Source organism: Aspergillus aculeatinus (assembly GCF_003184765.1).
Source record: "Aspergillus aculeatinus CBS 121060 unplaced genomic scaffold BO66scaffold_67, whole genome shotgun sequence".
In the NCBI taxonomy this organism is placed as follows: Eukaryota; Fungi; Ascomycota; class Eurotiomycetes; order Eurotiales; family Aspergillaceae; genus Aspergillus; species Aspergillus aculeatinus.
The window spans coordinates 111,395-127,042 of record NW_020291536.1 but is presented as its reverse complement, the minus strand read 5'-3'; the positions used below and the strand labels follow the sequence as shown (position 1 = coordinate 127,042).

General features: G+C 51.6%; 3 protein-coding genes across 3 annotated transcripts; 2 read left to right on the top strand and 1 right to left on the bottom strand.

The window, feature by feature from the left end:
* Positions 1-793: 793 nt before the first annotated feature.
* On the top strand, positions 794-6,846 carry anxc4 (annexin ANXC4; the record flags this gene model as incomplete). The annotated part of the gene is made up of 7 exons (XM_025649533.1): positions 794-1,302; positions 1,359-2,423; positions 3,563-3,664; positions 3,786-3,823; positions 4,159-4,742; positions 4,806-6,482; positions 6,535-6,846. The coding sequence occupies 7 exons, from the start codon at positions 794-796 to the stop codon at positions 6,844-6,846; spliced, it is 4,287 nt and encodes a 1,428-aa protein (XP_025499001.1).
* A 2,235-nt stretch (positions 6,847-9,081) lies between these two features.
* On the top strand, positions 9,082-11,895 carry gta1 (glutaminase GtaA). The gene is made up of 8 exons (XM_025653215.1): positions 9,082-9,292; positions 9,374-9,666; positions 9,741-10,183; positions 10,241-10,824; positions 10,874-11,076; positions 11,137-11,280; positions 11,332-11,467; positions 11,522-11,895. The coding sequence occupies exons 1-8, from the start codon at positions 9,099-9,101 to the stop codon at positions 11,598-11,600; spliced, it is 2,076 nt and encodes a 691-aa protein (XP_025499000.1). The 5' UTR covers positions 9,082-9,098; the 3' UTR covers positions 11,601-11,895.
* A 115-nt stretch (positions 11,896-12,010) lies between these two features.
* On the bottom strand, positions 12,011-14,262 carry cps1 (Gly-Xaa carboxypeptidase). Its single transcript, XM_025642630.1, has 3 exons — positions 13,792-14,262; positions 12,403-13,736; positions 12,011-12,282 (listed from the first exon to the last, which is right to left on the bottom strand). Exons 1-3 carry the CDS (start codon positions 14,124-14,126, stop codon positions 12,221-12,223), a joined length of 1,731 nt encoding a protein of 576 aa, XP_025498999.1. The 5' UTR covers positions 14,127-14,262; the 3' UTR covers positions 12,011-12,220.
* Positions 14,263-15,648: the final 1,386 nt, after the last annotated feature.

Below are 15,648 nucleotides of genomic sequence, written 5' to 3'. Positions count from 1 at the left end.
GCTCAATCCTTCATATCCTTTTGTGTCCCCTTTTCCTTCTTCTCATATTGTTCCCGTTTCAGTTGTATGCGCCGCTTTAGTCGGGCGCTGTTGAGCAGGCATCGCTTTCAAAGATTCCCTGGTCGGATCGAACTGCAGTGCTGACGTATTGCTTGCTGGCCTTCGTTTTCATATTGCTTGCTGTACAGTACATTCGCGGTAGCAAGGTCTTTCAATTGGACGATCCACCTGCTGAGCTTGTGCAAGTCGATTGGAATAAACACCTGGTCGCTCGACTTCTCGTCTCATCTCGGGTCAAGCGATTGCGCAGACATCCGATAATTGTGTCGGTTCTCTCTGCTCTCTTCTTCTAGTCCGTTTGTCCGTCGTTTGGTTTGGTCAAGAGGAATTAGTGCAAGCGAGATTAGAAGAACAGCGAAGCCACTCGAGCAGATCAGGTACGTTAATCATCTCGCAATCCGGGGACAGGCGATCCGTTGAGAACAATGAGTCTTCCGGTCAGGGGATGCGGCGCATATTATACCGTCCCCAAACCACCTCTTTAAGAATTCATCGACTGACTGCAATTCACCACCCCTCTAGCTGAATTTACCCATTGGATCCTTCGGGGTTCCAGTCTAGATTGAGCCGAGAGCAAATTCGGGATTGCTAAAGTGAATGAATTATTCCTGACTATATCTGAGACACGCATCATTCCCAGTGACCCCACTTCTGTTTGGCCATTTGCCCCCCCATTCGTGTTACAGCCAGTCAAGTGATAAGAGAAAGCAGAGGTGACCCAGAATAAAACCCAATGGCAAGCACATCAACAACACCCCGGACTCCGGTTCGGACTGACCCTTCCGCTGTCGCCGCAGAGACAAAGGATCAACGCAGAGCGTCATCTTTAAGCTTCCTTCGTCGCTCCAAATCAATTGAACTCTTGGGTGAGAGGAGACCATCTGCAAGCAAAAGTGGCAAGAATATACCGACGGAAGCGGAATCTCACCATCAACGCGCATCAATGCTATACCACCAACCTCCCCGTCTTCCAAGCTTGTCTCCGGCTCCAGTCCTGGACACTTTTGGTGGCGAGTCACCACGAGAAACCACTGCAGCGCCTCCCACCCAGTCTCCCGTGCCCCGTCCGCAGAGTGTGTCCCGCAGTACGATGAGTACGCCAGTGAAGCCAGAGAGCAGCGATCCATACGCGCGCGCGGAGAGCATGGCAAACCGTGGACGTTATAGCTATGTAAGCAGCGCTGCTAGTTCCGTCAACAACCCGCGTCGTCTACGTCGTCGCAAAGATCCTACTCCATACAAGTAAGCTGTCATCAATCTGTGGACATCTATCGATACAATATACTGACCTGCGTCAGTGTTCTTGTTGTCGGCGCAAGTAACTCGGGCAAGACATCGTTCCTCAAGTTTCTCAGAAAGTCTCTGGAGCTGCCCAGCAAGCATTCCAATCGTCAGCCGAGTGGCCTGGAAGATCAAGAGGGCCTGTCTACAACAGGTGAAGGCTATACTTCCTCCTATCTTGAGACTGAAATCGACGGTGAGCGGGTAGGCCTCACTTTCTGGGACTCACCGGGCTTGGAGAAGAACATTGTCGATATTCAACTACGTGGTGTAACAGGCTTCTTGGAGAGCAAGTTCGAGGAAACCTTGAGGGAGGAAACGAAGGTCATTCGCTCTCCCAACGCCCGAGACACGCACATACACTGCACTTTCCTGATTCTCGATCCCGTACGCTTGGATCAGAACATTGCGGCCGCTGAAAGAGCAGCGCAAGGGACTCCAAGATCAACCGACTCAACCATAATTGGCATCCTAGATGAGAGACTGGATGTGCAAGTCCTACGAACCATGGTGGGAAAGACCACTGTCGTCCCCGTAATCAGCAAAGCCGACACAATCACTGCCGGGCACATGGCATACTTAAGGAAAGCAGTCTGGGAAAGTCTCAAAAAGGTCAACATAGATCCCTTAGAAATATTGACTCTGGAAGATCAGGAAGAATATACTTCTTCAGAAAGCGGTGACGAGGAGGAGTCTGGCGATGATGAGGGAATCTCTAGATCTTCCGCCCCATCCGAGCCCAGCCAGAACGCTCCCGAGCCCCAAGCCGTGCCTCAGCTACTTCCCTTCACCACTTTGTCTCCCGATCCATACTCGCTGAAATCTGGGGATGAGCCCATTGGCCGCAAATTCGCGTGGGGTTTTGCCGACCCATACAATCCAGAGCACTGCGATTTCCTCAAATTGAAGGAGGCTGTCTTCAACGACTGGCGGATCGAGCTTCGGGAAGCGAGTCGTGTGGTCTGGTATGAGAGATGGAGAACCAGCCGCCTCAACCGTCATGTCGCCACGTCTCCTGCTCCTTCCAAAGAGCTTGCCCAGAAGAAGGTATATGGCGGAAAGACTGGGCCTGATCTCCGTCGGTTTGAGTGATCCCCTGCACTCTCGACAGTCATTTAATATGGCCTGCATTCTGCTGAATTGTCTGAGATTTATCTACCACCATCTTCTCATATTTGCTTGTTCCAGCCACAGCATTGGTTATTAGTAACCCGATCTTGTGAACTGTTTTTACCTGTTGATGATGCGAAGAGAGACCGCCGGCCTCTCGACAGCCAAAACTGCTGATGAGAAATGCTGGGCCAAGGTCTCTCGCGCCCACTATTCAACGTTCAATACTCTCTTTAAACACCTCTACCCTTTGATGTGATATCAACCCCATGTTTTAACGTACCAGCGCTACTGCGGCACTCTCGACTAAGCACCTGACTGCTTGGTCATCTATCCTGATTTTGTTACCCATTGCGTCCACAAGTCATACCCCATTCCATTCCTTCTTTTGTACTTCTGATGATCTTCCGGTCCCTTTATGTTGAATCTGTCTTGTCAAACTACTTCCATGACTCGTGGCTTTGCTAAAGCTTCAGCATGTTTGTATCATGCCTGTTACTGCGATGATTCGACGCTGTTATAGCGGGTAATGCATGCCAGACTCCGTGCGTGAAATTGGTTTATCCATTCCGGTAATAAGGCTGTGTGTATCGAGTAGATATTTCGGTGTTCAAGTATAGTCTGCTAGCTTAGTGTTGATGTCATTTCTGTTCGGTCGGAGATAACGTTGTTACCACCACTCACTACATGAATATGGACTGGATGCATGCACTTATTATTACTGTAAAAGGAACACCGCTCTTTTTTGCTTTGAAGAGAACCAACCACCTCCGACTAGTAGAAGTGGATTAGGCTAGCCTAGTTGACTTGACTAGGCGGCAAGGACCAATGATGGGAATGAGACCCTCTAATGAATCAATGATACGAAGCGCTAGTCCCGGCAGACGCTTGAAGGGAGGGGACCTCGGAGCCTGGAGGGGGCCCAGGCGGGTGGATTCCGGACATCAAGCTCCCTTATGAACATGAGATGATGATTAGACTGCCGCCGCCCGGGGTGGACCAGCAATGGGCGTGCCCAGTGGATGGTTTTTCAAGGCTGCAGAAGACGGTGTGCGGCTCCAACGGGTTCGCAGGCCCTCGATTGGATGGCGACACTTCTTACACTCCGTAGCGAGAGTCCTAGAATACAGCTGCACTGTCGCATGGTTGTTGACGGCGCGAAAAGACAGCAACAAATATGCCCTGGTTACACTTTTGTCTGCAGTGTTTGTGTGTGCGTGCAGAAAGAGCAGACAAGGCGGTGGTGCGCGCAGCCCCGCGGGCGAATACTAACTCCCTCCCTCCTCATGCGGACGCGATTGACTTCAGCTGCTGTTGCTCAGCTGAACTCCCAGAACTCTGGATGACCACTCGCTGCAATTTACGCAGCCTTGTCACTCCAATTACTAGAGACTAGAGAGAAACACTGCCACCTAGTCTTACTTCCATTTACCTAATCTCTCTTCTGAGTCTGCTCCCCTTTTGACTCTCCGATCTGCGTACCCCGTTCCTGTCATCATATCCCGCCCTTCCCAGTCGTTATTTCCTCTGTGCTCCACACAACCTTGAAGGCGATCGCACTTTTGAGACTCCGCCTATCTACTGGTACTTTGCTTGGTCGCATTTTCACCTGCTTTTTTGACCTTCTACTCTGTACTTTACGCTCAGCCTCGGTGGGACTCTTGCTCGCAAGCTCTGATCTCTGATTATCGTCGCACCGGTTTCTAGCTTCCTCATCCATGTCACTCCAGGTGGGCGACCCACGGTCGCGAGGCCGTTCCAAGTCCCCAGGCGGCCGTATCCGCGATCGTTCCAAATCTCGCGACAGTCGGCAGCCTCCAACCCTTGACCGCACTTATTTATCTTCCGCTCCGGCGGACGGGAAGTTGAGGACCAGATCCAGGAGCAGAGGTGCTGCGCCAGGTGACTTTTACCGGTCTCATTATCGTTATGGCCCCTCTGATAGCCGGGATCCTTACTTAGGAATCGAGCACGGTCGAGACTACTACTACCAATCTGATTCGGGCGAAAGCAAAGGTGCAAAGCGCGACAGTAGATACTCTTCTTCCGCTCATCGCCGCGATGCGCGCTACGAGAGCTACTCGGAGAAGTCGTACTCGGACTCGGAGGATGATGCGCTTGCCTACGGTGACCTCCCAGATGATGACCTGGAGCGAAGTTATTACGGCTATAAGGGTACCGGCCGCACTGCGTCACCGCGTCATGGGGGCGCTATGATGTCCGGTGCACTCAATCCGGGTGTACCCCCGGCTGGGGCGTCATTTCGCTCTGGAGATGGCATCAAGGAGCGGGTTCCTGGTAGTCATCCCAGCTATGCCAAACCCGACCCTATTAAATATGCTGCGCAATCTCAGCATCCTCACGCTCAACCTTCACATTACGGTGGCCCTCTTGCTTCATCTACCGTACCATCTACATGGGCACCGATACCTGAGTGTGAGCGGCCGGGGTTTGTACCTCCATTGCCTCAGAGGCCTGATCGAGCAATGCCTGGTGCATTCCCAGCCGGCTCTACTCAGCCTGAGATGCCTGCCGCAACCGCTGCAGCTCCAATGCCTACATACAGATATGTCGATCCAAGTTCGACACAGAACCCTTATGCGCCGCAGAATGGTCGCCCGCTGTCGGTGTCTGCTGCCAATACATACGCAGCTGGAGTGGGCTCTTCAGCCCATCAACGCTCCGCATCGAGCGATGCGGCAATCAAGCCTTCATATGCTGCCCCAACCCCGTTTCAGTATGCACAAGTTGATCCCAACGTGAAACACTCGACCAAAAGTGCCGCGCAAAATGCTACCAAGCCGGTCACGTATTCCACGGCGCCTCAATACTCGAAGAGCGGCGGCGCACAGGCCAATGACTCGCCCTATAGTGGAGTCAAATATACGGCTGCTCCTCAACCTCCTAAAACTCCGACCAGTCGTCAGGAAAGCGGTCCGCAGTACGTGGAAATTGCACCTGGAAACCGGAATGCTGGCCGACCTCACAGTCACTCCGTATCGTCGGCCCATAATCTCACAGTTGCTGGCCCTGACCCGACTCAACGACCGGCCAGCCCGCTCCAAGAGCCGTACAAAGGGACCTATCAAAGTATATCGCCGATGCCATCACCTATTGTCATTGCGTCACGGTACGATGATGACGTCTCAGACCTAGAGCTAGTGGGCACTAGCTCAGACGAGGGAAAGAGGGAACACAGACGCAAGAAGAGTAAGGACGAGAGGGAGTTGAAACCCGATCGTGTGAAACGGGAGAGTAGCCGAGTACGGCACGAACGACATGGGTCCACCGGTCCTGACGCTCTCGTCATGATAACCCCCAGCAGCGGTCGAAAACGAGTTACCTTCTACGATGCAGGTCCTGATGCTCTAGCCTTGCAACAGGCTCTATCGCACACGCGACATGTCGACAATAAGACCCTGATCAAAGTGCTGCCACACTTGACAAGCGATGAAATCCTGGATCTGCGCAAGGAGTACAAAAAGCACGTCAAAGTCCACGGAAAGGGAGTGAACATGGCGAAGCACGTCCGACTGAATCTGGGCAACAGCGCTTTTGGCAAAGTATGCTATGCTACGGCTTTGGGACGTTGGGAGTCCGAGGCCTATTGGGCAAATTGCTACTACCAGTCAAGTACATCTCGGCGTGAACTCCTGATTGAGTCTCTCTTCGGTCGCACAAATGGCGAAATCAGTGAGATCAAAGAATGTTTTCGGGATTCACGGTACTCGGATAGCCTGGAAAAGTGTATGAAAGCCGAACTGAAGGCAGATAAGTTCCGTTTGGCAGTCCTACTTGCTCTCGAAGAGACTCGACAGAACGAACGAGATCCACTTGATCCAGAACTTATTGAGCGAGATGTGCACGAGTTACATCGCGCTCTGGTTTCGCGCCATGGAGGTGAGACGGCGATGATCTATATCATCGTCCGGCGAAGCGATCCTCATCTTCGAGAAGTGCTACGCGCTTACGAGAAGGTCTACCAGCGCAACTTCGCTCGGGCCATGATGGAAAAGTCGCAAAATCTCGTGGTAGGTCCACTATGCCGCAGTTCAAGTTTCATTTCGCTAATTCATCTCACAGGGCGAGACACTTGCACATATACTGAACGGAGCAATCAATCGACCCATGCGTGATGCTCTCCTTCTGCACCAGGCGCTACGCGAATCACGTACGGGTAAGGAGCGGTCCGAGCTCCTGATCTCACGACTGGTCCGGCTTCACTGGGAGCCACGACACTTGGAAAAGGTCAAGAACGAGTTCCGGCAGCGGTACCGCGAGCGGCTGGAAGACGCCATTGCCGAGGAAGTATTGACAAGTAGCGGAGGTAGCGAATGGGGAGAATTCTGTATCGAGCTAGCTCGCAGCTCCAAGATTCTTGTTGGCCGCGGTTGAAAATCTGGCGTTCTGGGGAAGGTTGCTCTTTTGATTTTTCTTATTTCTTCCCGAAAGGAACAGTATATACTATTCCCTTGCTTCCAGCGCGTGACGAATGATGATTATGATGATGATAATGGTATCGATATCATTAATGTAACATGTCGAGGCGATGTTCTTTACTTATGGATACCTGGACTGGCTGATCCGTCTGTCCTCTACCCTCTCAGCAAAACCGGAGCATACTGGGCTCTCTGGCGGCGACGGCAGACACGGACATATCGACAAGTTCTCTCGGAGCACGCGCGGGATATTTTTGTCTGGTGGATAAAGACATGGGTGGTAGCAATGACTTATCATGATGAAACCACGATCTTCTCTGTTTGATCACACATAATGTCTACACTAACCTAAATTTCAATGACACTTACCTTTTGGAGACATTTCAAATATCAATAAGATATGAATGCTCAAATTCCGTGATTTTTTCCAAGATAAATATGACCGAGATGGACTCTCAACTGCCTCCGGGGTTGGAGGAGGTAGTCACCGGTCATGCATCAAGTATATCACAAGACAGACGTAATATTGGAGGAGTGAAGTTGCCGCAATATTAGGCTGAACGGAATTTCTCCGAAAGGAAAGAAAGGAAAGATTGGAATGGTGGAGAAATGGTGGAAGAAATCTGGGGCAAGGAAGAGTCTAATTTGCTCAAAGTTGAGGAAGGATGAAAAGAAACTGGAAGAGTCTTGAGTTCAACTCAACCCAACCCAACCCAACCGAACTCTGCCGCTATCCGAGTCAAGCTGAGTTGAATCCATCCTTTCCTTCCCCGTTCCTCGTCTTCCGCCTATCTCCGACCATGCAGCCATCCTGGTGTTTGACAGGGTCACACTGCATCATCCCCTGGATCTCATCTCCCTGTTCCACTTAGTGCAGCCTTCCCCCGGTTCCTGGACGCAGGGGGAATCCACTAAAAAAAAAGCTGGATGAGGGGAAAATACCCCCCCAAACTACTCTATTTCATTTCTCCTTCACATGATGCCATCACCACCTTTGGTCACAATGCCCACTGAACCGTTAGACTTTGAACTATCAGAGAGCGAAATTTGGCGCATGCTGCATTATCAATGATCGGACTGACGGACGAGAGAGTCAGCCTAGCTTCGATATGCTAGTTATGCACTGAAATGTCACGGGCATCGCACTTTCTGCGGGGGTAATTTTACCTGCAGAGAACCGGCCCTTCAGATTTACTAAACTATTGAATGCTAGTCATGTATGAACCATGTCACTTCCTGCCGTTTTCAAATTGTCGTCTCCGTTCGCTGAAGAGGGGGGATTCCTTCTCTCCGCGTCCATCTCCAATGATTCCTTGGGGATTCTACTTTCTACTCCACCGAAATGCACCTTATTCATTTCGCTCCAGTTCTTGCCCCCCCCCCCCCCCCTCTTCATCAACTGGACTGGCATCATGTGTGACCACTTTAATCTATTGTTTATTGTTTGTTTGAACTTATGATATTGTCACTCGTTCATGTTTCCATCTGCAGAAGGTAGTCACCTGCCCCCCGAAATGCTAAGAATTGGGCTTCAGTCTGACTGTCTCTCAGCACGACTACACTCGTTCGAGCCTCAGCCCCAAGACTCACCTGGACCGAATTTCAAGCATTCCCCCATACAGCTTGATCAGTCTATGCCGGAATTGCCGATTAGCGTCTGGCCTAAGGAGGTTCTGCAGCCCCAGTTCCGCATGAAAGAGAGCGGCCGAGACCAGATGCTTTAATTAAAGCTTGCATGGTAAGTTCTGGTCACATTCAGCCATGGCTTCCATGCCAGCGAGCGTCTCCATATTTGACACGGTGAAGAAAACTGTTCGGAGATTTGGATGTGCATGGGGTGGGGGGGAGAAGCACTTCTCCTAGGGACTGTGAGGTCAGACGACGGCTGAAGACATTGCATCACGCATCTCTTGGTCTTTCGCTGAAACATGCTAGGTCAATTGAGATTGACGCAATATTCAGGACGTTTCTACCTTGAATCGCATCGTCCTTCAAATACCCCCTCCTTTTCCGCTTGGTATGCTGGCTCGATCCTGTGCTCAAACGTCCTTGACATTCCAGTTCAGCATTCCGGACTCCACATTCGCCATCATCGCTGCAAAATTTAATCTGTTTTGTCATTCCCTTTTTGCGGCGCGAAGAAACAGGCGACTTTTATTTATAAGGAGGGCCATGCTCCTAGTCTGAGTACCTGGTGGCTAAATCACAATGACGCGGTTCATATTAGGGTTACTGGTGACGGTGTTGGTCTCCTTCGCAGGGGCTACATCCGTATTCTCTCCTGCTCGACCCCCAGCATTACCTTTGGCAGTCAAGTCACCGTATCTGAGCACTTGGCTTGCTGCGGGGAGTGACGGAGGCAATGGAGGGTATTTGGCCGGGGAATGGCCAACGTTTTGGGCGTGAGTGCTACCTTACCCTGCACCGCTGTGCAATTTTCTACAACCAACGCGTGTAATTGACTGAGACTCGATGTGAAACAGTGGACAAATCAACGGCTGGGCTGGCATGGTTCGTGTCGATGGCACCACTTACACTTGGATGGGGTTGCCAGGAACTACCACAGTCAACCAGACTTCCTATATTTACACGTCTACGAGAAGCATCTTTACCATGAATGTGGCAGACAAAGTGCAGATGAACATCACTTTCTTATCGCCTATTACGCCAAATGATCTGAAGAGACAATCACTCATTTTCTCTTACGTGGATGTGGAAATTGAATCGCTTGACGGCGCGTCTCATGACGTGCAAGTTTATGCAGATATCTCGGCCGGTAAGTAAAATTCAGAAGGGACAGTGCAGACTGGGTCTGGTGCGTTTGGTTTCGGGATAACTGACATGCTGTAGAATGGACTTCTGGAGATCGCACTGCCACTGCAACATGGGACTACGGAACCACCAGCAACAATGTCGCATACCACAAGGTTAGCCGCCAAACCCAGCTTGCTTTCTCGGAGACGAGCGACCAAGCGGATTGGGGAGAGTGGTATTGGGCGACCGACGAGAACGAAAGCATGACCTATCAATCTGGTATAGATGTAGATGTCAGAGGGGCTTTCTCGGCAAATGGGACGTTAGGGAACTCTCAGGATGCCAACTATCGCGCAATCTCGACTAGTTGGCCGGTTTTCGCGTTTTCCCACGATTTGGGATCAGTTGACTCTTCAGTTGGAGTATTGTTCTCCATCGGACTGGCTCAAACCGATGCAATGCAGTATAATGGGACTGATAAGGGTTACGCACCTTTGCCATCGCTATGGACAAGTTATTTCAGTGATGGTGTTGAAGCCGTAAGTCCTCGCTGAGCCATTGCGGATACTATCATACACTAACAATTCACCATTAAGCTGGACTTTTTCCATAATGACTACGGAACCTCTTCGTCTCTCTCCACAGAGCTAGATGACAAGATTGCGGCCGACTCTCTAGCAGCAGCTGGTCAGGACTATCTTACAATCACTTCGCTCACTGTTCGGCAAGCATTTGGTGCAACACAACTGTGTGGAACAATTGCAGATCCTTATCTTTTCATGAAGGAGATCTCTTCCGACGGGAACATCAACACTGTTGATGTCATATTCCCAGCCCATCCGATATTCCTATACACCAACCCAGAGCTTCTTGACCTCCTACTGAAGCCCCTTTATGAGTTTCAGGAATCTGGGAAGTATCCCAACTCTTATGCAATGCATGATATCGGAAGTAATTATCCCAATGCTACTGGCCATGCAGATGGTAAGGATGAGGCGATGCCACTGGAAGAGTGCGGAAACATGGTTATCATGTCTCTGGCATACGCTCAGAGGGCCGGCAATACGTCCTACCTTGAAGCGCATTACGACATGCTGAATGTATGGACAAGCTATCTGATCGAAGATGCGCTTTATCCGTCCAACCAGATTTCCACTGACGACTTCGCTGGAAGTCTAGCGTGCGTTTTCCGTGACTCGTTTGCAAACAAATGCTGACTCATTCTACAGCAACCAGACAAACTTGGCTTTGAAAGGAATCATTGGCATTGAGGCGATGGCCACCATTAGCAAGCAAACCGCTCACTCTTCTGATGCTTCGAACTATACAACAATCTCCCACCGATATATCCGGCAGTGGGAGAAGATTGGCATTGCTCACAATGCACACCCTGCCCATACAACATTGTCATATGGCGCAAACAACTCCCATGGTGCGTGGAGTCGGATTTTCACTCTTATATAATTGAGTCACTGACAATTCGAATATATAGGTCTCTTGTACAACCTTTACGCCGACCGCGAGCTGGGACTGGACTTGGTGCCCAAGTCAGTATACGAAATGCAAAGCGCATTCTACCCGACGGTGCAAAATACGTATGGAGTGCCGTTGGACACGCGACACACATATACCAAGGGTGAGGCAACTCGAAGATTTCATGTTGATATCCTTCTGAAGCATCATACAGGTGACTGGGAGCTGTTCGCTGCCGCCGTCGCGTCCACCAGCACGAGGGACATGTTCATCCAGCTTCTTGCCAACTGGATCAATGTTACTCCAACCAATCGAGCGCTTACGGATCTCTATGATACCACCACTGGGAAGTAAGCATACAGCACTCTCTGTCTTTTCAGAACCGTTCCGGCTAACATTTGTAGCTATCCATCGATCACCTTCATCGCCCGACCCGTTGTGGGCGGCGCCTTCGCCCTCCTACTCCTCAATCAGGGCAATTGAATCACTTACCGTTATATATACCCATCTATTCTTGGTCTATGCAACTGACCTGTTCTGTTCGAAGCCTTCTTTGGTTCCCTGGAGCGGACCCACCTGTTTTGTCCATTCGTTCAGATGTGCCGGTCACTCGCTATGCATTTATCTTTGGAATCGCTTTATTGCTACCAGACCGTTGTGCGTATCTTTAGGCCAAGTCTATGTTTTCGATTGTCAGCCTGGTGGTGCATTCGGAGGCTATGACACGCAGAGTATATACGTTCCCTCGCCTGGGCTGTTGCAGGGCTGCAAATATTACTTGGTGATCGCATGTGCTTGGATTCTATCTGGTTGTCGTCTGATACGAGAATTAGTCATCTTGGCTGTAGAGAAGCCGACTTTCATCACCCGATCCTTGGATAATCCATGGTGTAGTCATAATGCATTGCAAGCGTTGGATGGACGTGTCAATGACCCCGAATAGAGGGACACTGTCGTCTACCATCACCCAAGCCTTTCTTTCCTGGGATACTGACATAGTCTTACTGGACTGATTCCGAGCCATTTTACGGAGCTGAAACCAGGGTCTAGCATATACTATTTTCCTCGCGCTAGCACGGGGGTACCTGTCTCTTGCTTCACCATCACAATTCAAGCGAGACCTCATCCGGACTACCTTCCCAAGCATCAAAAGAACGAATGAGATCTGTATGATAGTTATCAACGAGTTAGCTTATAATGTCATATACGCGAAATTGACACCAACAGGTACGAAGGTCAACGTCGAGGCGAAGGGGGGATGAAATAACAACGTCCAAGGACATACCATAGTACAACATGATGGCCTCCAAATGGGCGTCGATGCCCACGCGCTCGTCGACGGTGTGGATATTGACGGCCCGGCCGGCGCGGGAGGGACTCCACCGGTAGATGTTCCGGGTGAGGGGCCAGTAGAACCGGGTGTCGGTGTTGCCGGTCATGATGTCGCCGCTGACGACGACGGTCTTGCCCTGGAGGGCGGGGACGGACTCGAAGACGGCGCGGGTGACGCCGGAGAAGCGGGCCCAGACGGGGTCGGTGCGGAGGTCGGTCGGGCTGACGGGGGCCGGGTCGAGAGCGCCGCTGAGGGTGGTGAGGGTCAGGTGGTTGTTGAGGGAGGTGTCGACCTGGTTGTCGGCGGGGAACGCGGTCACGCTCAGGTTGTACTTGCGGGCGATCGGGCCGATGATGTCGACGGCGCGGCGCTGGATCTCCTGCGGGGTCTGGTGCAGGGCCACGCGGTAGTTGACCAGCGCGGAGATCTTCTCGGGGAGGGCGTTGGACTTGACGCCGCCCGCCACGAGGTCGGCGGCCTGCGAGGTCTGGAGGATGAAGCGGAACTTGTCGCCGCGGGAGTCCGCCAGCTTCTCGGCCAGGGAGACGTGGTCCGAGGAGCGGAGGGCCGAGGCCAGCCACGGCTCGACCTGCGCGGGCGAGTGGCGCACCTGGCACTCGAGTTTCTGCCGGGATGGGTGCCGCTCGTCCAGCACGGGGATGAAAAGGTCCTGTCGCTCAAGTGAGTAGATGATCTCGGAGATGATGCCGATGCCCGTGTGAGGCGGGGGCACGGAGCTGTGGCCGCCGGGTACGGCGAGGGAGAGCACGATGTCGATGCTGCCCTTCTCGCCGACGCCGGGGAGCGCGTAGATGATTCCATCATCGTCATCGGTGGCGCTCGCTAGCTTGTTGTTGTCGTTGTTGTCGCTGAAGGTTTCCAGACCCATGCCGCCTTCGTCGAGGATGAATTCGAAGCTATCGGGACCGTACTTCTTCTGCAGAAATTCCGAGATATTTCCGGCGCCGAGAAAGCCGTGGGACTCTTCGTCGAAACCGAAGGCAAAGAGAACGCTGCGTGTGGGCTGCCAGTCTTGGGACAGCAGGTCCTCCACGGCCGACAGAAGACCGATCAGGACGTTCTTGCAGTCGCTGGCACCACGGCCCCAGAGCCATTCGCCGTCGAAGTGACCGGCAAATGGAGGGTATGTCCAGTCGGCAGCGTCGTTGATTGGCACGACATCCTGGTGAGCCAGGAAGAGGATCGGCTTGAGGCTGTCGTCGGTGCCATTGAGTGTGTAGACTAGTCCCAGGCGGTTTACGTGATCTACACGGGCGTGGGAGTGGCTGCGGCGAACGGTTGTTAGGAGACACTGGTGGCCGGGGGTGAATCCCCACTTACAGGAGAGGAAACAGCGTTTGCAAGAGCTCGTGGAAGTCAAGGAATGGAGCAAATTTCTCATCGTAGGGGTCTTTCATGTAATCATCAATCGCGGTCGGGACTTGAACTGCTCGCGACAGACGGTCGACCTGTCGTGACTTCACCGCATCGTCGGTAACAAACTTGACCGATGAGAAGAAGCCGTCATCCGGGGCTTCGATTTTAGGTGCCAATGGGCAAAGATCGCTACTTTCGCCGGAGGACCAGGAATTGAGGAGCTGTTGCGCCGAAGGAACGCTGAGAGACGCAACGGAAGGGGCTAGCAGCCCTACAATGACAGGTAGTAGCTGATACATGGGCAATGGTTCTGATACAGGAGAGCAGCACTCGCAGGGAAGAAGAACAACCCCATTTTCAGGGATTATGGATCCATTATAAATGAGGGGAAGTAGCTTAAGCCACAACGCAATGGATTGAGTTATCTTATCGCCGGGTTGCGCAATCAAGGCGTCGATGGCAGCCCCCTCATTGTATCTGCCGGCGCGATAAGTCGGCTATCGGCTAAGGCGGATTTGGCCGCGTCAGGATTGCCTGAGAGGGCAAGTCTTTCCAGAGACTAGGAAGCATTTCATGCAAAGCGATAGCAACCGAAGGTTTGGTTGCATTCGAAGGCGTCTTGTGAGTGGCGGTGAGGTACTTTAGAGCCACTATTCCTGCGGGGTAGAATCTCGAAATCGGCGATAAGGAGGATTGACAGTCTCACGCATCGTAGGAAGCAGATTGCTACCCATTGTCTCTTGTTGATTTGCCAAAACAACCACTTTGAGGTTAGCTCTGATGAACTTTTGCTGCAGGTTGAGTGAATAGTGGGATCAGCTGCTGTTTTAGTTGACTCCGTGCTTAGTGAAGCAGAAGTTGTAGTTTGGTCTTGTTGGTCTGCAGACCAGACCAAAGCCATCTACTGACAGCATGAAGGGCAACAGCGATGGCTTTTTTAACTTTCAATGATGACGATGGAAGCCGAGGCTAAAATGTCAGTGCATCATTGTGGCGCTGTCAAGCTTGTGAGGATCGACAGGAGTAGCACAACATTTAGAATCTGCATGAGCAACAGCCAGCCTTGACGGGAAAAAAGGGTTGATTGCATGGTGTGGGCATGTTGTGATGATGAGTGATGAATGATATGCCGATTGATGAAGAAAGGTTGGTAAGAAGTCAGAGAAAGATGCCCAGACAGGAAGGACGATAGTGGTCTCGTGACTTGGCCGTCCTCCTTTCTTTTTCTCCCTCCCTACGGATACTTACGGATACTTACTTCTTTATCTCACTTGAAAAATTTTTGGTCCTTTGAATCCTTGATGTTTTCCTGCCCAACGACTTATCTGGCATGCTTCAGCTTAAGCTTCCATGGAACCGACATTCTGTCGCGTTGATCATTGAGTGATGAAACGGGGATCAGGAACATCTCCATTCTGTGCCATTCTGGTCAGCTAATAAGAATCCACTCTGGGATCCATCATGGGTTCGCCTCCCCACAAATCCAACCAACTGACAATCGCTAGTCATCGCGTGGTGGTCTCAGAAACCAATAGCGTGTTGATCCCTACATCACTCGTTCAAACCTTTCTGAGAGGAGTCAGAGGACAAATGCTGAAACACCAGCCTTAGTTGGCTCAACACAGCAAGGGATCGTCCGAAACGCTGCCGGCGCGGAGCCGACGATCGCTTAACGAACCATTATGGAATCCGGACAGAAGAGAGGCGTTCGTACGCGCGATCATCAGATCGGCATTTCTGCTGGGTTTCAACCGCCGATTTTTGCATGCTGCCCCAAGGGGTTGGTTCGCCATGGGAAAGTGTGTATCGTCGGTTGGTTCG